The sequence below is a fragment of the Typha latifolia genome, chromosome 3, assembly GCF_019914945.1.
Source record: "Typha latifolia isolate L0001 chromosome 3, TyphaL0001v2, whole genome shotgun sequence".
Lineage (NCBI taxonomy): Eukaryota > Viridiplantae > Streptophyta > Magnoliopsida > Poales > Typhaceae > Typha > Typha latifolia.
Genome location: NC_133088.1, coordinates 5360351 through 5383107, shown reverse-complemented (window position 1 = coordinate 5383107; position 22757 = coordinate 5360351). Strand labels below are relative to the sequence as shown.

The window sequence follows — 22757 nt, the reverse complement described above, 5'->3', positions numbered from 1 at the left end:
CTGTCAGTCTGCAGTCTGGGGTAGCTACCAAAAGAAAGAAAAAAAGACTTACTGCTAAAGATAATCTGTATTAAAACTATATATTCCATCATTTATACTGCAAAAAACACCCATCTCTATTGCCATGAAACCAATAATATCTAAGTCACATTTGTGCTAATAAAGATATTCAAGCTATTGCTCTTTTTTCTTTATGAAAAGAAATCACTTTATAACTAAAATAAAGGGAAAAAAACAACAATATTTGTTTACATCTGTATATGAATGAACCTTCTGATAGAGGCAAACCACTAAGGTCATGGCCTAATATGACCATGTCTCATAAATCAAATAAAATCCTTCTTGCCATAAAATAAAGTTGAAACATCTCTAAAGAATCTCATGCATTTTAGTAGTCAACTCAACTACAAAGTGGGTACTTCATGCATTTTATTAGTGAACTCAACTACAAAGTGGGTACTTCATGACAGAACTGTCCTTTGGCTCTCCAAATAGGAGGCAAAGTATTAATCTGTATTCATATTTTGAAGAGGCTGAGCAGAAAACAAAGTTGTTTACACTGGACAAGAAAATGTCCATCAGGAGATAGCGCATGCTATCTCAACTTTCTAATTTTCTACTACACGTAGTATCTTATCTCTCTCTTTTTATCTTTTTATCATCCAATGTGAGACTTATCTACCTAAGAATGTACAAACTTTACATCAACAAGCAAGCACATGTCTCTTTGTGCCGCTCTCAACAAGGGCTAGCAGACAGGCTGATCGCAAGGAATTCTAACAGGAGAGAATACTACAGTCAATGGTGCATGATCAGAAAGAGAGTAGTTCTCAGGCCACATCCCTTTCTCTACCTCTGGGGGAAAGAGAACAGCATCCTTCACATTGAAGCCGAAAGCTTGCTGCCGCTCTTCACCTGTGTTGATCTCTTCATCACTTCCTTCTTCAAAGATCTCCTCAGGTTGCTCCAACAAAGGGCTCCAAATCCGTTGCTGCAGAAGACCAAAAATCCATTAAGCAATGAATTACTGTGACAAATCATGTCAAGGAAATGCAGTTATCTAAAGCTCAACATCGAGTTTTATAGATTGCCACATGGAATGTAAAATGAGAGCAAGGTTATTAAGTAATATGATATATATTGGAAAAGAAAAACAAAGTACTTAAAACTAAAGACCAGCTTATATCACATATCTGGGTACTCAGGTGTAGAAAAACATCGCAGAATGGTTGTATACCTGAAATTCTTCATAATCCATGACACCATCTCCATCAATATCGGCTTGAATCCACAAATCCTCAGTCTCTTGCGAATTCAAGCCATTCGGATGGCCCGTTAAGCCTAACTGCAAATTTTATAAAAATATTTACAATCATATTCTTTTAGGAGCTATAGAGATCTAAAATGCTAAGTGAGCAACAAGACATACCTGGCAGAGTGCCTGACAGAAGCCTGAGTAAGTAACATAGTGGCCAGGACTGTCTGCCTTAAGGAATGCGAATGCATTATCCTCAGAAAGGGAAGCTGATTGGAGAAGATACTGAAACGAAAGAGAAATTTTATGTCAGGTCCATGAGAACAATATTATTAAAGTCAGAGAAGCTAAAAGAGAAGGCCCAAGATTATGCACAAACGAAGAGACAACATTAAGTTTTCACAGCTGACATAAATACTAAAAGAAAAATAGAAAAATAAATAACTTAGGACATCTTCAAATAAAATTAAGATATATAAGAATACTCCTTAAAGATGAGAAAGACCTTCAGTTTTAAATCATATTTACAATTGTTATTGCTCAGAAAATAGCATCTTGAAGAAGATGAAAATAATTTAGATCACATGCAAGAGTATGAGGGATACCTTAATTATTCCAAATACAGCTTCATTCCAGCTAGTTTTCAGGGGCTTTCTATGCTTATTGGGATTGAGGAGCCAGATAAAATCAACTCCACAAATGTTCCCTCTATGATTGCGGTGACTAACCCACTGGAGAAAGGAGAAAGAAAGAAGTCAAAACATGTGTACACATAGTCACTGTAATTGGTTCATTGTTAAGCATCTGATAATTGTCACCTTGTGGGCGTCTGCATCACTATCAGTATATTGATGAGCTGTATCATATGATGACACAAATCCTTGGGACCTAAGGAACTTGTAAACATGCCCACGTTTACTTCCATTCCAATCACTGCAAAGAACAAAAATAATGGGTTATTTATCCCATCAATATCAAAGTTGCTAGGATAAAAGATACAAATATATCAAAGATAAACTTACCCACAGAGTATGATTGGCATCGGGCTAAGCTTGTGTTCTTTCTGATAAGACTCTATATACTGGAGTATCTTGTAGACCTGTCAATCAGAGAAGAAAAAGAGTACAATGACAAGGAATCTCTATCACAGCATTGATAACAAATGATAAATAGAAGAGTAATTTGCATAATTGCATAATTGCATGTAAGCATACTAAATCTACCTGCTGCAAACGAACTATACAAAGGCTGGAATCATGAGGAAACAACAGATGGGTATTCACAATGAGGATTTGTTGTTCAATACTGCTGCTTCGACTTTGCCAGAAGGGAACAATTGACTCAACATGTAACAGTTGAGCAACACGATCCCCAAAATCATTGAAGAGCAACTCTCGATAATTTATGACCCTAAAGTTGTCTCTATGTACAGCAGTCAGAAGACCTGTATAGAAGTAGTTGCATTCAATATTTAAATGTAAGCAGAAAATTGCAGGCACAAAGTACAGCAGTTACACTTGAATCTTGTTATGTAATTACTGACAGGATTATCATTTACTCATACGAAGGATCTAGATCTAAGAAATGAACCCATAATAGAGGAATGTGTTTGTAATCTAGCATTAATTTCTGAGGGTTGTTGAGAACAATGCTAATCTAGATAAAATTTTCTCAAGTGTCCTCCAAATAGAAGTTGTGAATGCAGAGAGGCAGTAAACAATGATCACTGATATGTATGCCTTTAGTTTCATCCCTCATTTGAGACAGGACAAAGGTGAAACAACAACAAGTACTTTATCTCCGTTAAAACTTCGTCCTCAAGCTAGAGCAGAAAAAGTACATCAGAACCAAAATGGAAGAATTTATGCAGTTGGTTGAACTACTCGTGACGATAAAAATCCTAGATGTGATTTCAGTAAATTAGAAATAAGAGCAGATCGTAGATATGATTTCTACAGAATAGCAATAACAGCGAAGAAAAATTCAACAGGTTCTGAAAGCACAAGCACACTATCCCTTTACGCAAAATATCGAATAGGAAAAATGGTATATTTTTTGCGTAAAACATTGGATTCTTGATGTAATGCAGATTGTGGTAAATCATAAGACTCAAAAGAAGTTCCAAAACGTTAGAGAAATGAAAAGAATCGTACCATCACCACGATTATTCGTCCGTGCAAGCTTGAAACTGATATATCCAGCATCCCCCAGCCTCTTCTCATACATGTTAACAAGTTCATCATTCCCCAACCATACCTCCTAAACAAATTCAAAGAAATAAATAAAAACTGCATCACTCAATCGTCGAGCCAAAATCAAATCGATCACAGGAATCAATCCAATCTCACCTGGAGGCAGATTATGGAGGAAAGATCCGCCAATAGCCGATCGATGATGCTCTGATTTCTACTCAGCCAATACGCCCTGTACTGGCTCTCCCTACGGCTCTGATCCTACGACAAAACCAAAACCAAAACCAAACAAAGATGATCAACACAAAACCCCAAAAAGCTACCACCTTTCGAGATCCCACCAAAAACCCATCTCCGAAAACGCGACAAACAACCAATCCCACAGACTCAAATCTCCACTCGACCCCTCACCTCCTTATCGAGCCGCTTGTAGATGGGAGCCAGAATGTTGAAGGTAGTACACGAGACACACCCTTCTGAGCCCCTCATGGCGCCGTAACCGAACCCCCTCTTCTTCTTTCGCTGCTGCGGCTTGGGCTCCGGCGCCAATCCATCGCTCCGCTCCTTCTTCTGCATTGCGATTCTTAATCCAATCACAAGGAACAAAAATCCAATAAAATCTTTATAGAAACGACGAACCAATTACCATGTAGACGCGATATGAGGAGAAGGAGAAGACAACGCGAGAGAGTTAATATGCGAACGGAGAATAAAGCGATGATATATTTGCTGTCGGATTAAAATTGGAGGAGATGCCTCCCATTATATAACAACCCAGAAAGGATAAGAGCGCTCAGAATTCAACCGGTGGCGCCGCAGGGAAGTTACCGGCAGTAACCGGTGATGTTAACCGTTAGAGGTAACGGGATTATGGGAGGGTGCTTTTTCTCTTTCAATTCGTGGACATCTGAGTAATTGAAATGTTAAAAACGTGAGCAGGACCGTCGGATGACGGCCGGTCTTGTGACTCCGTCAAGCGGACGGTCTGATGGAAGGAATGGGTCAGAGGGTTGATCTATTTTTCCCTTTGTTGGTTTTGGACCAAGTGGAGTGGGAGGCAAAACTAATTGAAACGGCATCAAATATTTTATACTTATAAAGAGGATTCGTATATTAAATTTTCCGGCAAGGGTTACTCATGTGTTGGATTAGTGATGTGAAAGGCACAAAATCCTAATATGTTCCAATCCTCATAAATAATAAAAGGGTATATCTTATTTTAATTGTCTATTAGAGAAAATATAAAATAGACGTAAAAGTCGGAGAGAAGAGAAGAAGATAGTTGTGACAGTTAGGTACCTTTATTTATAACCAAAGAAATTATTATATCGACTATATTCCTAAATAATTATTGTTTAGTGGTTTAATTAGTTTGACTCGATTAATAGTCTTTTCTTTAGCTTATATTTAATTTTTCGATTCAGAAACTATAATTGTGAAAATTAAAATTGTTATAAAAGATATAGAATAAAGATTAGAGGGTACAAATATATATATATATTTTTAAAATTTTTATTTTATTTTATTCAGTTTCTGTTTAAATTACAGAATGACTAAACAAAAGGTCCTTGGACTTGGGAGTTCGCGAAGAAGTCCACCGACAAAGGCGCAATTTAAGATCAACGGTCCCCTCCCACGCGGACGGCCCGATGCTCGCGATCCCCCCTAAAACTAATCCCTCTCCCTGATCGGAATCTACGGCCCAAGACCCGCCACGTCTTCCGTCAGGAGCAAACCGTTGGCCGACATCCCCGGTTTGAAATTTACCACCGCCCGCCCGTGACGCGTGTCAAAAGGTTACTGACCCTTTCGGCCGGCTCAGTGGGCCCAAATCCCGGCCTTTTAGCTTTGAAGATAGTGCTAATTTTTCTTTTTCTTTTTCTTTTTCTTTTTCTTTTTTGTGGGTTGGCATCCATTATGTTGCAAAAAAATAAGGGAAATAAATGGATAGTGCAACTTGTACTACATTTAATGGTTGTATATTAGTATCTGAAAATAATCTATTAAGATAAATGAAGACATGGAATTTTTTATATTTATTGCCTTGGACTATTCATGAGATGCATAAATATGCGTTCTTGTCAGTGAGAAAAGGATGTCATTTAATTAGGTTGACCTAAGATAACATTTAATTTATTTCCGTCATTAAGAAGGCCATAATGATCATATTTTAGTTAATGGAGCACTAACTATTACGTCAGGATGACATACGAGTGACGTATAATAAAGTTCGCACATCTTTCCTATTGTCAGGTTAAATACAAATTTTAATACTTTGCTGTACCTCAGTGCACACTCTTCACTAAGTTACAATAGTTAAACCTTTTCATGTCTACTCTTTTTTAATTTAAAATTTGTTATTACTTCGACTAAAAATTATTTCACATTCTAAAAACTTTTATTTTATATCATGAATGTTCTTTCTATATACATATTTTATAAGTTTAAACATTATTAAAATTATGATATTAAAGACTTGATATATATTTATTGGTCAGTTTGGGGGCGCAAATTAACTTTATAAAATAAGTGGCATCTGAGACCCAGAAAAAGCCCTTTTATGTTGGCTATATCTAAAGCGTTTGCAGTTAGGTTGGATATGATACCAAGCTCGTTAGTCGTTAGTAATGATCATTCTTCTTTCTCCTTTCGGTAAAGTATTAGTTTAAGAAGTCCATATAGTGGAGCAAATGTTCTCGGGAGGCAGGCATGCCTTTAGCCGAAAGTTCCTCGGATCTCCTTGATTCGAGTTTTTTTTTTTTTTGACCAAATTAATATTCCTCCTCCAAACTTCTTTCCACGGAAATTATTACGACCTAAATTTAATATTAAAATTGGGGCTTGTTGTACTGTAATTGTCACTATAATATTAAATTTATCAATGTTTTATTTAAATATATATAAGACGTTGATTTGACTAATATTTTAAGACAGACTTAGTTAAATCTATCAGCATTTCATTCAAAAAATTTTAATAAATTATCAGGATCTATTTCAGTTAAAAGAATTTGAGAAAATAATGGGAATAGGTTGATAAAATTTTGATAGGACAATTTATAGTACCAGTGTCTCTTAAGAGGGATTCTTATCTACAATGCTTTTGCTTTAGATCTTGAGATTAATGCTTTTGCTTTAAGTTCATGTGGGTACTTCTTTTAGCTTTTAGAAAGTAAAGTTCTTGTTTAGACGAATTACCCTCGTCTCTTTTTATGTTTCGGACTGAAACAAATTACTATAATTCGTCTGTGCCTCTGAATTAGCTGACATTTTTCACAAATTTTATTATTCCTTACCTTAATTCTGAATTTCCTTCTTAGAAGAAAAAAAAGTCTCTTGAATTTTTTAACTTCGAATTATATCCTCATGAAAAAAATATTTAAAAAAAGAATCTAATCGTTCCAATCTTTATTACGAAGTCTATAAATTATACGTCGTTAAATCATAACGACTTACTTCAATTTTAACTCTATCCCCCGATAGTATCCCTATAAAACTGCACGCTTTTTTTTTCTTTATTCTTAATTTCAAGAAGTAATTCCTAAAAGAATGATGCTTAATTACATTAAAAATCGGACATATGGATGAGATGGACCGATCTAAACGAGGTCTCGTGATTCAAGAAGACAAGAAGAGAAGAGCATGCATTAAATTCACGTAGAAAAACGCGGTGGATTCGACGTTGATTGGTGGCTGCCAGCATGATGTGTCATGGTTCATGTATCCGCATATGCATGAGAGCTCCATTCACGCATGATGTCTCCTCTCCCCCGCAGTATCTGATGCGTTCTTTAACAACTTCCAATCGCCGTCTCTTCATGTTCCGGATTCCAGATCACTGCCGACTTCCACCATATGGTCCCTCTTACTAATGTCGCCAAAGTAATTGACATATATATATATATATATATATATATATATATAGATCTTATGTGATGCCTATGTGGGGGTGGGGTCATGCATCACGGAAATATGTAACTTGGGAATTACATTTTATTCGTTTCATTCCACACTTTATAATTATATTCACCGTCATATTTGATCAAGTTGATAAGATCTTTAGTGATCTTTGTTATTATTATTATTATTGTAAAGTTGATAAGATTTGTTTCTTACCATAGTTCACTTGTTCTTCTAAGTTATAATCATTTGATTGAATTACTAATATGAATTTTTAAAAATAAACTTAAATAATATCGGTCAAATTTAAAATAATATTTTTATCATATTTTTGTTATCTAAAAATCAATTGATATTACTTTAAAATTTAGCCTAACTAAAGTGGGGTTATCACATATTTTTCTCGAAGTACACATATTTGATGTATAGCTTGTAGTGTTTCTATTAGGTTTTGTGTCGTCCCTCTCATGCTTGTAGATCCAAGATCTTGATTACATGGTGGACTAGTTGTAGATTAAGACCTCACCATTCTAAGTCTCTGCCTATATATATTTATCATTGATATGTACATCACATATCACATGCATTTATAAGTATTAGCTATAGAGACATTTATAAGAATCACTCTTAGAATATATATACACAAAAAATTCTCTATTTACAAATTAAAATCGTTGGCATTAAAATCAATCGTTCATTTTAATAATTTTTATCAAACATCTTTTAACTTATGCTAAAGCTCATACATAAAATCTAAAATATTATAATAAATAAAATTATGTTCAAAGCACAATTTACTAATTATATCAATACAAATAAAATCTTACACAGATATTAAAACACACACCCTATAAAACTTAGATACAGTATTAGAGTTTATCCCTAAAATGGACATAGAGAAAAAAAAAATGTGATAGTGGGTATTTTGTGGATGGCTTGGATATTGGAACTAGAGCAAGAAATAAGTGATTGATGTTTTAAGTACAAGTTACTATATATCTATACAGATTTAGTGGCTTCTAAAATTAATCAAGTGGACTCATAGGGAGCCCAATTTCTATGTTAGATCATATGATGTTTCTTTTTATCATTTTATTTTTGAACAAGGCTATTACTAAGAAGAACGAAAAAGAATGTGCACTAATCCATTCTTTAGAGATACAATCTTGAGCAACAAGACAAGATTGAGATAATATGTGCAGCAATGTTGTTACACCTATCCACATAACAAACTCTGTTATTGGGAAGGAGAGAAATCAATCTAAAATATTTCATATTAGTTTTAGAGATTACTCTATTTAGACCCTCTAAACTATTATTATTTTTCACATGCAGTTCCTAAATTTTTATCATATATACTCCTAAACTAATTTTTTTTTATAGTTTAGAGGTTTGTAATAATTATTTTTTTCTTGACTTAAGGGGGATATATGTAGATTTGTTTTTTATTCGGGAGGTGGATGTGGATAAATAAAAGGTTTAAGAAGTGTATGGGGGAAAATAATGATAGTTAAATAGAGGACTAAATAAAATTATCCCTTTATTATTACTATAATATAATATAAACTACATCTTTTATATTCTTGAGTGAATTTTTTTATATATCAAAGTATTAGATTTACCCACGGTTGGGCTGCAGAATAAGAAATAATTACAATTAGAATAAAAGAAGATTTTATTTTTCATTTTAGTTACATTTTATGTTTAATTATAGAAAGATGAATATTTGCTAGAATAAAATTATGAATTAAAATGGTATTTGATTATGATAATTAGAATAAAGGATAATATGAATCAATTATTCTTAAAAAAAGGATAAATTAATTAAATTGATCTTACTCAACTTTTCCTAGTTAAATATAAGTAGAGTTTTGTTTATATTTTTTTAGAGAAAGATATAAAATAGGTTTAAATTAAAAATATTTACATATTTTATTATACAACTTTTTTAATTATCTTCATGATTAATTTTCAAATTCTGAGCTAAAATGATAATTTAGCTTAATTCATTATGATTAAAATAATATAAATATTATTAAAAAAAGCGTCACAAATGAACAACCTATATTAAGACATTTTTCACTACAATATGGTCACATCACAATATTCAATTTAAATCTAAATTATAATGTATTATCATAATTTAATATATTACAAATAAGTTAATTAGGTTTTGGAATAAGTGAGACAGTTATTCTAAAAAAAATATTTAACTTCCAAATTAAAGGTAAATTATAATTTTATATTATTTTCTCAAAGTTACTTTTACATTTACTGACCAAATGTTAATTTAACTTAATTTAATAAAAAAAGTACATGCTTATTATACCGAGGGGGACATTTAGATTGGATTTAAAGATTTACTCTTTTTAAATACAAAAGTATTTAGGCTGTCCTACTTAGCCAATATAATAAACTGTCTAATCTAATATAACCATATACATTATTAAATAATTACTCTAAATTAAAACCCGCCAAAGGAGCCTAGCTCTTTCTGAACAAATGGCTCTAATAGAAATTATAAACTAGAATTAATTTATAATTCTAAAAATGAACCACGAAAAAAGTACGTTCTGACGTCACTCCAAACTCCAAAGCCCACACTCTCCACTCCGATCTCAACGACCAGTGACTCATAAACCTCACCCGTCGGTGACCGGCCCCCCATCCCCTTAGCCCATAGGCCTTATTACCTCATCACTAGTTGTCATCTTGCCATTAAGCTTTCAACCACAAGTCCCTCTTCTGCATTCCACTTCCCGGGATCTGGATCTCCGCTACTTCTTCTCACCGCCCACTTCTCTCTATTCTCTTTACCCCTCTCTGATACCCTAATGGCGCCATTGCCTCTTCTTCTACTCCTCTTCCTCATCTTAGCACCGGATCTCTCCTCCTCCCAGATCTCACCCTCTCCGTCCTCCGGAGGCCCCCTCCCGTCCTCGCTTCCTTCGCCTCCGTCGCGTTCGGCGTTGCCTCCTCTCTCCCCTTCTCCGACCTCGAATCCCCCCTCGCCGCCGGCACCGCCTCCGCAGACGGACGACGCGCCATCCTCCGCCCCATCTCCGCCAACCTCGCCGGCTCCCGCGCCGGCGCACGAGGCGATAAAGGCCGGGGAAGTCGTCGGCGGCGGCGACGCGGATGAGGAAGCGGAGAAGGGAGGAGGAGGGGGGATGAGCGCTGGGAAGAAAGCGGGGATCGCGCTGGGGGTCTTGGCGGCGGCGGCGGTGGTCGGGGTGGCGGCGATGGTGTACAAGAAGCGGAAGGACAACATCCAACGGTCCAGGTACGGCTACGCCACAAGGAGGGAGATGATCTGATCTGGTCTCTCTTCTTCTGATCTACTGGAGGGAGGGGTTCATATAATTTAAATACATAGATTTGTTTCGATTTCTTTAAATACATTTGATTATTTTATTCTCATGTTCACATTACTTTTACTTTAATATAGTGTTATCTAGTTTCTGGAATGTTGATGTGAATATTGTAGCAACATAGTGTGAGTTATTTATTTACGTTTCATTCGATATAGATCCATATCATTTTAGCTACACATACCAATAACTACTACTCTAGTGGAAAATCCACTAATGTCAACCTTAACATCCATTGGGGAATCGAAACCATGGGTTTGTTATTAGGACTCAACCAATGTGTGGCCTAGTTTTGATTATATTAGGTGACACCGAGTAGTATGGAAACAAAGTTATTTCTAGTGCATTTCACTTGAAATTTTCTTTTATTGGGAAAATTAAGGCCCACATAAATAAATTTAATATTGCTGAATGTGAGAAAGTATTAGTTTGTTGCTGGTGGACCTTTGTTAGGGATCAATTGCAAGAAAATTCTATTTTATAGTTCGTATGTGTAAATGTGGACCAAAACCTTTATTACTTGCAAAAGTCTTTGCTTTGATCTAATTATATCTTCTTATAAAGGTGTACATTACGACATTAAAGGAACACATTATCCATAAAAGATGATTCTGAATGAATGGATTATGCATAGAAGAGCCGTGCGGTGCTCTTGCATGTAAAATAAAAGCATGATACTTGTTGAAGTAGCCCTTGTTTGCAAGCAACACTGACTTTAGGTTCATATTTACTGATGTGATTATAAAGTAGAATGATATTGCAAATTATTTCTTGCCTCTGTTTACTTTCTTCTTTCAAGAAATGAATTACTTAACCGCGAGCAAGGAGGAGAAGAAGCACTCGTCGAGAAGAACGTATGCTTGACCTATTTCGGGGTCCCCTAATAGTAAACTACTCCTTAAGAAATATGTGGGAGTTAAAAAAAAACAAGATAAATAATGTTTGGTTGTAAGTGTCTGATTGCTAGTTATGATTAATGCCCCCTCCCCCCGTGACCAAACTGCCTTCCAATTCTTGTTAGTGATAGCTATATCTCATCTTTCAAGTTTGAGAGATGATGCTTTGGTTGGTAGATTACTCTCTCCTTCGTTATGATGATTCTTCTTGTAGTTATGATGGATGATGGCTTCCCTCTCTCAGGACAAACAGCCAGACAATGTGGGTTTCTGATAGCTATATCCCATCTAATTCCTTTCTTTTATATTTGGTTCTTGTTGCTTTCCCAGATTTTCTACTTCTATTTCTATTTCTATTTCATCTTTGTGCTTCCAAAGATAAGCTTGTTTGGTACATTGTCACTTTGCTCTTTTCTCTATGAAGAAAAGAAATCCATTTCAATAGATGGAATACATCAATGTGAGCTGAAGCTGGCAATCTGTCTATTTCCACTGTATGCGTGCGTTCAGTAGTGTTTTGCTACTATGTCACATCTTCTATCCATCTGATAACTTTGTATAAGTTATGGGCCTTTTGCAATTTAATTATTTTTTACTAGTAATAATTGGTTATTAGTGTACACCCAAACATTGCATGCACTTTATTATAACAAATTATACATTGACTATAAAAAATATATGTACTTAGTTTTCAAAAACATGATCTTACCAATTAAAAAAATAACTATAGTAATCTGTCGGATTTGAATAACTTGCTAACTGGCTATTTCTTAAGAAAAATAAATAAAATCTGATGACATTTATCCTGAAAAGAGACTTTTTAGGGAACCTTAATTTATTTAAAGATACAGGCAAATGCAGAATGATTTAAACCGTATTACAGAGATGACTCAATTGAAGGATAGAAAGAGCATAATTTGCTGGAAAATAACCATTCTCACCTTCTCTATAGATAAAACAAAAACCAAAAAGAAACCAGTGGCGGTCAAAGCCTTCTTTCTAAATATTCTTGCATTCCCTTTTTGTTCAATATTTATTTCCAGTTTCCACCATATCATTGTCTTATCATATATCCCATGTACCACGAAGTTGCTTCTGGAGTACTCGTTGTCTCCGGTCAATCCAGAACTGCTGTGCCCAAAAAAAAAAGACGCTGATCTTGAAATATTTAATTTATCCGTGAAATTTGCTATAACAATCTTGAAGCTCATGCCATTGATACTGATTTAAAAAAAAAGTTATTCTACATTTTGATGGGAATGATGTGAAAGATCCAATTATAACGTCCAAAATAGCTGATTATGAGGTTCTATATGATGATACTTTCTCTTTTCTGAGAAGAAATGGATGGTCCGTGTACAATAAACAACTACCAACAGGTTAGTATTCCTCAAAACTGGAGTTCCAACTCCAGCAGACAAGATTGGCTCGAAACATCCAATGAGATATAACTTTATCTAAGTATTTCTTCTAAAAAAAATTTAAATGAGGTTCAAAGAGGAGGGTGGCTTTTGTTGTCCAGCCTACATGATATTAAACAAAATAAGAGATACCATTTTCTTTTATAATAGATCATGAGCCTTATTATATTCTAGATAAAAGAGACTAGCCCCCACGTCTATATATAAATTGAGCAACTAGAACTCGAACTACCAAGCTATTGTTATGCCGAAGTGAAATCATAAGCCAGCACTAGTAAGGCAAATAGTTTTACCTGCCAAATGCACTCAGGATTGGTACCAAACTACCTAGAAGATTTTATCACACAGCTCTGAGGTGGCACTGACAGTATCAGGAGGTTTTGCTGATCCTACTTAAGTAGAAATGGCTATATCACATAAAACTATAATTGAATCCTTTATGAATGCTACTAGTTCCTTCATACAAAACTATATATAGATTATTCTCACATTTAAACCAACTGAACTTTCAATGACATATATTGGATCATATACCACAATCATATTTTGATACAACACTAACCCTCTAACAATTTCAAGCCTGATAATTGACCAGATTTTCAGTATTAGCATCATGTAGTTCATCAGTAGGCTCCGGACGAGTAACCTCCAATGATTGAGAAGACGATGCAACCAATTGTGAGTTGCGATGGCTTCTAGATCTAATCCTCCGACGTCTCCATCTCAGTAACTCCACAATGATAGAATTCAAGCTCATTGCAACACCAAATCCAGCAAATGTGGCCAGGATGATGGATATAACAGCTTGCATGTGAAGCTGCAACTCCACAAGAAATAGGTTGTTAGAAAATCAGAGAGTTCATCGAAAAAGGTATAATCAAGATGTCGTGACGGTATCCGCTGCTTACAAATGAGTACAAAAGATGAGCAAAGAAGATGACCATCAGAAACTGAACTGATGAATAGATCCAGACAAATCTTCTTATCGCTGCATGCCACAATCACAGAACAAACTATGAGGTACATAAAACAACTCCTTGAAACATGATATGATCCATACCGATCGTTGAAGCAGTCAGAGATGCAAAAAGTCCCAAAATGCAAGAAAAGGGCAAAGAAATGGCCAGAGCAGCAGAACCGTAATCTGCAACCTGCAAAAAGAAGTCACCCTTTATACTTTGATTTACAGAACATAAAAGGCATTGAGGAGTTTCGCATACCAACAGCTGTTCCAAGAAACAAAAGTAGGCAAGCAAGCTGACGATGAAGAGTATAGGTATGTCATTCCAGATTCTGCGATTGAGAAGAGTAATTCATCATTAGAGATATGCACCGAAGCATAACTGGAAACATGATTTTCCATATCTCAATATAGGAGTCAGTTTTTCTGATTTGAGCCAAATGCTGACAGCTGATTGGACTAAGGCATACAAAAACTTCAGGAACCCAATATTTGTTGAATGATCAATTACATAAAGAATTTGGTAAAAAAATGAATCCAAAGCAAAGCAACGATTACCCAACTAGTAAGTTCTTTTTCTATTTTAATAGTGCTAAAAGTTTGGTTTGGACCTACCATGGAGCAGTTTAATGTGAAATTATATAAAAAAGCAATCAGAATAAGACTGATAGAAAGATCTTTATGAGTAGATCAATATATGCCATTCAGTTATAGACAAATTGATTGACAATGAAAATGCTGTTCAGAGTCTTTTTTCTTTTACATTAGCAATATACATCTCAAACTTAAGGAACCATCAGTTTGGATGTACTGAATAATAAAAAATGATGCCTAGACTGTTTTGTTAGCCTAAAGAGGAAATTGCCTTAGAATGTAATTGAAACTTATGTCTTAATACATTAATATGAAAAATTCTAAACTAATTGCAGGTTATTACTATTATTAAATGGAATCAGTCCCTCGGCCCTCTTGGCCAACTTTCGTATGGACAGTTAGCCCAAAGAATATGGGCCTCTTCCAAACAGTTTTCTTATGCACACTCATAAAGAAACATAGCTTATAATAATAAGCAACAATTGAAGATTACTTGCCTATGTCGATAAGATGTTTCTGCATCAGATGTATTTCCTGTGTGTATAGTTTCTGTCTGAACACTTTGAATCCGTAAAAGAGTAACGGGTAGGTTTTTAACCTCCAGCTTACAAACTTCACAATTCCTGTTACCCTTAATGCTGAACCACTTAACTGCACAATCTTGATGGGCTAGAGCAAGTTCACCTTTGCAGCTGCATTCTAATTTAAGTGTATTATTCCCTTCAGACAACTCGTTCATACAAATTCGACAGACAGCCTCCTCTTCAGGTATATCTTCACCATCATCATCAATCTCTGAATTAAGAAACTAGACATCCCATAGGTTAGTTATTGGTGAAACAATGAAAACTACTATAGTAGTGATTAAAATGGAGTAGAGGAAAGACAGATTGCTTCTCCTTATATTTTACTTATTCCACCAATCTAGTTGATCTCATGTATTTGGGCCAAAAGGCTTGGTTTTTGTTTATTCTACCAAAGAAGATTGTTGCTCACAGTTGAAACATCTTAAAAGAAGGTAACTGTTTTTGTTTTTTTAAAGAATATGGAGATCTATGTTTGTGCAACTGAATTTACAATTTCAGAAATAACACTTGAAAAGATGGAAGATGTACCAGATTCCACTTGGATGATATCTGGAATGGTACCACTCGTGTCCACCACTCGTGGTGTCGAAGGAATTACTCGAAATACACCACCAAGTGAATCCATTCTCTTGAAACTTTTCAAATTGATACTTCTCATATTCAAGGGAACAGAATGTGAACGAGAAATTTTCTTTTGGACCTCTTTCTTCTGTCAAAGTGAAAATAATCGGTAACTAAGAACAGTTGTGAATAAAAGAAGAAATATGTACAAAGTCTAAAAGGTCCTCTTGTGAATGTTTGTGAATGCTTGGATACTATTATATTATATGTCATATGATGTGCATTTATTAGTACGAATGCACACCATGGAATTTAATGCTGATAAGGATAATCTATTCTCCAATGATGGATGGCAAATAACTCACCGGAGTAGAGATGTTGTCAATTGTACTAGCTACATTCGAAGAACTTCCCTGTATATCTGCAATAGAATCAACAGGTAGGGATGATGCTCTTCTCACACTAGGACTGAATATCCTCGTAAAGGATAATGACCTCAAGGTGAATGTTTTCTCACGCCTTGTATCAGATGATGACTCATGAACTTGAACATCAGCATTCTCAATTTCTAAAGCTGAACTTCTAGACTTGAAACTCCATCCTGGAAACATAGTCTTAGTTGAAGGTTTAGCTTTGGATGAAGATGAGAACGGGGATATAGGAGGTTTTGCATTTGCAGGACTGCACACTGGGAGGGTACTTCGGCTGGTGGAAGAACCAGGTGGAGGCACATTTATTCTCACAGAATTCATTGAAGATCCACCACTACTTTTTTGAGGTATGACAATTGAAAGATTTGGTCGTTTCACACGCTGAAATGGTGAATGACCTTCAAAAGCACCTTCCACATAGCAGTCCCCCTAAAAAAGGACATGGAAATAAAAGAGAAATGAGGCACAGGAATACAATTCCAGAAACCACTAAGAACTACCAACTTTGATAGGCCTTACTAAAATAATTAAAGAAAACAATAATTAGAAGATCTTAAGTAGGAATGCAAACTTTTCTGCTGACTTAAATAAAATCTATAGGAATATAAAGATAGGACCTGCGTTAGTAAAAATTGCGAAATTAAATAAAGATAGGGCATAGAAAGGTAGATTGAATCGATTAATAGACTAAAACCGATTGATGTGCCAATGATAAAGGAAATAAGAAAGAAGGTTGATCAAACTTTGAAGCCTAACTCATAATCTGGAATAGGCAATCTGCACAAGATTAAAATAGCATAAAATAAGATAGGCATTTTATAATGTGGAATTGGCAAAGAATTTTTCCACAATTGAAGTTTCACCTGGAGAATCAGTCAAAGCCTGTGAAGAGTGACTTAAATTATAAACTCTGTAGTCAGCACATTTTTCCAATTGATCCTGTCGGATAATTCATCCATCCCTAAACATAACTTGAAGTAAACGAAATCGCTCTGGTGTGAGCTGATTCAAGGATGAAAGCACCTTTTATTCCATAGGCTTGTACTGAAGAAACCGATATTCTCACAGAGAAGGCCACAACCAGACTCGTGTAGGTGACTCCAAGGATTTTTACAGTATTACATGTTATCAAGTAGACCTTCAACTCATTTAATCTCCTTGTCACTTTTCTAAGTTAAAACAGATCTAACTGATCTCACACTGATATGGGTTTAATACTTTAATGTATCAACTCGAACATTATCATGTTACAAATAACTATGAAAGTGCAGAGAGCCCTTCATGGTTCCATTGGTTATGAATGAACTATCAAAACACATTCAAGATGAGCTGTGGTAGCCTACGGTATTAGCTGACAATATAGTTGTGATTGGCTAATAAATACTAAACCATGTTACAAGTACGAAGAAAAGGCCTAGACTTGAGGTTTAAGAATAAGTAGGTCTGAACTGGTTACACAAAATGCAAATTTAATCAAAATGAGAAACAAAAAGAACTTAGTCCTTTGTTGGTTATAATAAATTAAGAAACAAAATGGGACTCATAGAAAGGGGATACAAGAAGACAAAAATATATTATTTTGGAGGCTGGGATGAGCCTGCGAATGAGAATAAAGCCAAATGACAAGCATTTTTGCATTGAATTGATGAATAACTACATGAAAAATGCAAACTAGAATGATGCATGAAACTTCTCTAAAAATTAAATTATGTATATAAATACAAGCATCATCTATCTCACCAAGGAAAAGAAAGTAAACAAACACAAACTAATTGACTCATTCAAATGTTGTCACTTCCAATAAGTGTTCTACATACATAATAAGACAAAGTTTAATAGGCACTCAAATATTTTTATGAAAAATCTCATGTTTGAGCATAAAAGTGGTGGAAGTGTTTATTGCACCATCTATATAAGGTGATGCACCACATAAATAAAGTAAGTCCATCATGCTTTTCCTTCGATTGCTTTTGATATATATATATATATATATATTTGTGCTGTTAGTCTCTTGCCTACCCATGGATTTACTCACACTTCATCAAATACAATCTTTCTAATAAATCCTTTCTCAAAGTGCCTAAATATACAATTTTACTACAATCCTAAATATTCTATTACATTTGATAAAATATAAAATATAACAAGCTTTTAGAGTAGTTTGTCATGAGGTTAGAGATTTCACATAACAAAATCCCGTGCAGTAACTCAATATCTCATACTAAGGCTAGCCCTCTTAGAGTCCACATTGTAAATATGTCTTAGAATAATGTAGTGGAATTGCATAACATGGCCAAACATGCCCCTTGAGCTCTTGGTGCAACGCCAAATTTTGAACACAAGTATCCTCTCTGCGAGGGTACACCTCCAACCCTTCACTAGAGCCGACCACATTGCTACTAAATGAATGCCACTTAACAAACTCTCCTCGAGAGTATGCCTCTCAAACCAAGTACCTAGTCAGTGAAGTCCTTAAGCATCCCCATGGCCTAGTCAGTGAAGTCCTTAAGCATCCCCATGGCCTAGTCAGCGAAGTCCTTAAGCATCCCCATGGCCTAGTCAGTGAAGTCCTTAAGCATCCCCACGGCCTTTTGTCCCGCTACACACGTCCCCACTTCACATTCTCATGCTACAGGTTTTGCGCACAACTTACGTGCATCGCTGCTTAGTCCTTGCCACAACTTCAACTAACCTACCATGCACTTATCCTCGACTAGGTACATGCCCTGCATACATTACTGTGGTGCTTAGCAACCAAGCTTTGTATTTCGGAAGATAGCAAATTAAATACTTGCCACTCGCAAGAATGCCCATCAATACCTCATAACCTAAATCCTCATCCTCGCAATGTCATTGGCCTTATGCCATCAACATTATCCCAAGTCCACATTGCTGCGCAAATTGCCTCGTGCATGCGAGCATTGGATATGGCATCCCACAAATGCCATAGGAGGACTCTTGTCCTAAGAATTCAACGTAGAGCAAATTGAGGCCACTAAGCTCCAAGTGTTGTGCCCCTCCCTAAAGAGGAGTTCTACCTATGCCAAATCAACACAATTGCAACATTGGCATTACTATGCATATGTTGACATTGCGAATGACATTTGCATCATCCATTCCCTTACTACTCCAGTGAGGCATCCACCAACTATGACCTAAGAGGTTCAAAGATATTATGGGGCATTATATATTTCTGCACACTCAAACCTTCCCAAAAAACATACCAAGAACATATCATGATGTACCAAGGTATGCCAAAATTATCCAAACCATGGACTCCACAATAATTTGGTGAGTTGTTATGGTACCAGAACCAAAGGTTCAGAGTTCGAATCTTGTCAGACCTATCTTTTGTTAGAAAAAAAGAAGCATCCAGCCATTTAAGTTAAATCTACTTCTTGAGCCTAAAAGTGTCTCACACCCAAAAAGTGAGGAAAATGTTATAATATAAAATATAGCAATCATTGTTCTCTAATTGATAAGCTAGTACCAATGAAGTAGGGGATGATGATCCCTTCTGCCAATCATGCCCTATCTCCTCAAGTGAGTCCATAACGAAGTTCTATAGCTATTTGTTGGACAAAATCCTGAACAGTTGTTTGTGGACAAAATAAAACAACAACTCAAGAAGTAGAGCAGCATTGCTGGCCACCAAAATAAGTGTGCGGAGTTACTATCTGATGTGAATCGGGCCAGATCGAATCGTATCATGAGGACATTAGGCTCGATGGATTGAGCCTATTTATCTTTTAATTGATTCATGCTTATTTAAGCCATTAATGCAAGTCTAGTTAAGTTATATAAGCTACTAAGACGAGTTCAATTAAGTCATGTAAGCCATCAAGACAAATTCAATTAAGTCATGTAAGCCATCAAGACAAATTCAATTAAATCATGTAAGTCTCTAAAACAAATCCTAGTTCGAGTCGTATAAGCCTTTAAGACTAAATTTGAGTATGACTCATTGTATCTAACATCTATATATAGAGGGGCTGAGCTTTTTTATTTATTCATCCAAATGTTTAAGCATTGAGAATTAATTGAGTTTAGTTATTTTCTTATTATTGCATTTACTGTTTTTATCGTAGCCGTTAGATCATCTTTATTTTCATAGGAGTATATCGTAATCGTAGAACCCTTCCAAGCATTCAAATCCTAGCCACCACTTTCCTCCAGTAGCCACCCTATTATACGGCCGTCCACTACCACCCTTGGCTGTCCGCCACCCTCTGACGACCGCCACAACATCAGATATTTACTATTTTGCCCTATTTTGACCTCCCTCTACTATTTTATTTATATATTTTCATCCAGACCTCCGATCTAGATGAAATTAGAGCCATTAGAACCTAACTCAAGAGTACCACCTAAATTTTCATAATTTTCTTATGTCTGGATCAATCTAGATTTGATTTGTAACACTATCTCAAAAGTTTCATTAGAATTCTCAAAATTTCCTTGTAACATAATCTAGACCAAATTAGGATCCAAGGCAAGCAGATCTATACACTCTCAAGGGCTGGGAAAATTAATTCATTTGTAAATTCTTCACTATGAGATAACCCATGGTAACCAACTCTTCCTCGAAAGATATCATCAAAAAGTAAACTACAGAAAAGATTAATTCCCTAGAGTGTCTTCAAACAGCATATACCATCTAAGAAAAGCTTATAATATTGGCATCTAAAAGCACATCAGAAATATCAGACAAGAAAGAAAGGAAATCTCCTAAAGCACTTCAAGTACAAGAAAGTTTAAAGATTCAAACAAAAGAAAACGAGAGTTGGGTATCATGTCAATCACCTTTTCTTGGGAATCCATGGAAGAAAGAAGCAGGTTGAGACCAGAAGAGCTCAGAAATGGAAGGAATCAAAAGATTCGATGCATTCCACGAAAACCCATCTCAGAGGGTAAAGTTTACAGCACCTTAAACCCAAGAATCAGTACTCTCTTTCTGAACACCCTCCCTCTATATCTCTCACTCCATTAAGTACTGTGGACATAAGAAATTGAAGAGAGAGAGAGAGAGAGAGAGAGAGGTGGGAGAGAGAATGATGTTAACGGCCATTACTCCGACAGGTACCTTCCATCAGCTCCCCACTATGGTTGAGTTTCCTACCACATTAGTTCTCCTTTTTCTTTTTCTTTTTTACGCATACAAGGACATTTTAAAACTTAAATACAGAACTATTTGTATTTTACCACCTCAATAAAATTGTTGATGCAACTTTCAAATATAAGCTGTTGTCTGCGTCCTAGTTGTGGTTTTGAAATTCACCTAATCATGCATTTAAGTTTTCAGAGATGATTAAAACTACACTATGTTTCTTAGAGTTTTTTTTATAACCAAGGTACGGATAGGGAAAATATTTTCCCAAGTACGATCATGTTGAAATTATTTTTAAAATTACTATAGTTTTTGCCAACTCAGCCCTACCTGAGAAATCATTGTTTGAAACGACAATCCTTATGTGATCTAAAAATACACTAATATATTAGAAATTTATTTGTTTATATATAAATTAAAATAAATAATAATAATAATTAATTAATTGCTCTCTCAGAAAGTGATTTGTTAACCGCTTTCTGATTTATAAATTGTTTAAAAAAAATAATTTACTAATATTTTAGAAAACTAATCTTTTATATGTATAATAAAAACATGAAAAACCATTAATTAATTACTCTTCTAGAAAGTGTTTTATAAATAGTTCTCTGGGAAGACAATTCCATACACACCATATTCTGAATTTTTAAGAGTACACCCATAAGGCACTGAGACATAATAGATTATCACTTAGTGAAATACATTCAGTAATTTTTGCATAATCTTGCTACTGTTCCAAGATTAACAAATAATAAAAGGTGTAACATCATCTAATAAGATATCAAAACTATTACAACAATTATAAGCACAAAATGTGTAACATGTGATATTTGCAGAGAAAAGTTGGGCAATAAATCCTGAACAAATTACAATTTGAGATGGAGATGGAAGAGACTAAGATTACCTAACATATATTACTAAGATTTGTAGAGAAAAGTTAGACAATATATCCAAAGCTGCTGTGTCACGGTCCAAAATAGGAATCATGACCGGCCATGCATCTCAATATGCTTGAGATGCACGAAGCCTTACTAAACTCTCTACGTGTACGATGACAAAATAAATAAGTAAAATGAGAATGTGCTTTATTAAATTTTATAACTAATTGCAATGAAGATAAAAATAAACAATGTTAATATTTTTGAGTCTCTAAATTAAATAAATAAAACTTCTAATCTAAATCACAAAATCTAAAAGAGCAGAAAGGTAAATAGGTGAATCCTAAGTGGAGGTGGAGTCCGGGTATATCTCGCTTAGTTGCCCCGCTGACTATTACCTGAAATAAATAATAATACAAAAACAATAGAACCCGTGAGCCAACAATTATAGCTCAGTGAGTAGAATCCACTCGAAAACCAAATAAATTTTAATTTATATTAATGCTGAATAAATGAAACTAAAAGCAATAATATCCATCACAATATGCAATAAGCATGCTTTCTAAATAATAGCGATGATAACAATAGAGAGATGTCACAACTTGT

General features: G+C 35.1%; 2 protein-coding genes across 3 annotated transcripts; both read right to left on the bottom strand.

Moving 5' to 3' along the window:
* Nucleotides 1–464: 464 nt before the first annotated feature.
* LOC140785261 (uncharacterized calcium-binding protein At1g02270-like) lies at nucleotides 465–4197 on the bottom strand. Of its 2 annotated transcripts, none has more exons than XM_073133063.1 (11): nucleotides 4094–4197; nucleotides 3859–4017; nucleotides 3604–3708; nucleotides 3409–3514; nucleotides 2479–2699; nucleotides 2278–2354; nucleotides 2074–2188; nucleotides 1861–1986; nucleotides 1430–1540; nucleotides 1238–1345; nucleotides 465–991 (listed from the first exon to the last, which is right to left on the bottom strand). In XM_073133063.1, the coding sequence occupies exons 1-11, from the start codon at nucleotides 4094–4096 to the stop codon at nucleotides 749–751; spliced, it is 1374 nt and encodes a 457-aa protein (XP_072989164.1). In that variant the 5' UTR covers nucleotides 4097–4197; the 3' UTR covers nucleotides 465–748. The 2 variants fall into 2 exon arrangements, with proteins under 2 accessions (XP_072989164.1, XP_072989165.1); XM_073133064.1 differs by having other exon boundaries at nucleotides 3604–3702.
* Nucleotides 4198–13468: 9271 nt separating this feature from the next.
* Nucleotides 13469–21306, bottom strand: LOC140785351 (uncharacterized). The gene is made up of 8 exons (XM_073133219.1): nucleotides 20970–21306; nucleotides 16101–16595; nucleotides 15703–15883; nucleotides 15085–15382; nucleotides 14253–14325; nucleotides 14093–14183; nucleotides 13941–14020; nucleotides 13469–13849 (listed from the first exon to the last, which is right to left on the bottom strand). The coding sequence occupies exons 1-8, from the start codon at nucleotides 20985–20987 to the stop codon at nucleotides 13607–13609; spliced, it is 1479 nt and encodes a 492-aa protein (XP_072989320.1). The 5' UTR covers nucleotides 20988–21306; the 3' UTR covers nucleotides 13469–13606.
* Between the last annotated feature and the right edge of the window lie 1451 nt (nucleotides 21307–22757).

Excerpts from the sequence above, each read along its gene's own strand:
- LOC140785261 (XM_073133063.1), bottom strand. Across the intron at positions 3,709-3,858 it reads ACAAGCGGCTCGATAAGGAG|GATCAGAGCCGTAGGGAGAG; the intron begins GTGAGGGGTCGA and ends GTTTTGTCGTAG. Across the intron at positions 992-1,237 it reads TGGATTATGAAGAATTTCAG|CAACGGATTTGGAGCCCTTT; the intron begins GTATACAACCAT and ends GGTCTTCTGCAG.
- LOC140785351 (XM_073133219.1), bottom strand. Across the intron at positions 15,383-15,702 it reads TATCATCCAAGTGGAATCTG|AGATTGATGATGATGGTGAA; the intron begins GTACATCTTCCA and ends TTCTTAATTCAG. Across the intron at positions 14,184-14,252 it reads GTTTCTTGGAACAGCTGTTG|GTTGCAGATTACGGTTCTGC; the intron begins GTATGCGAAACT and ends TTCTTTTTGCAG.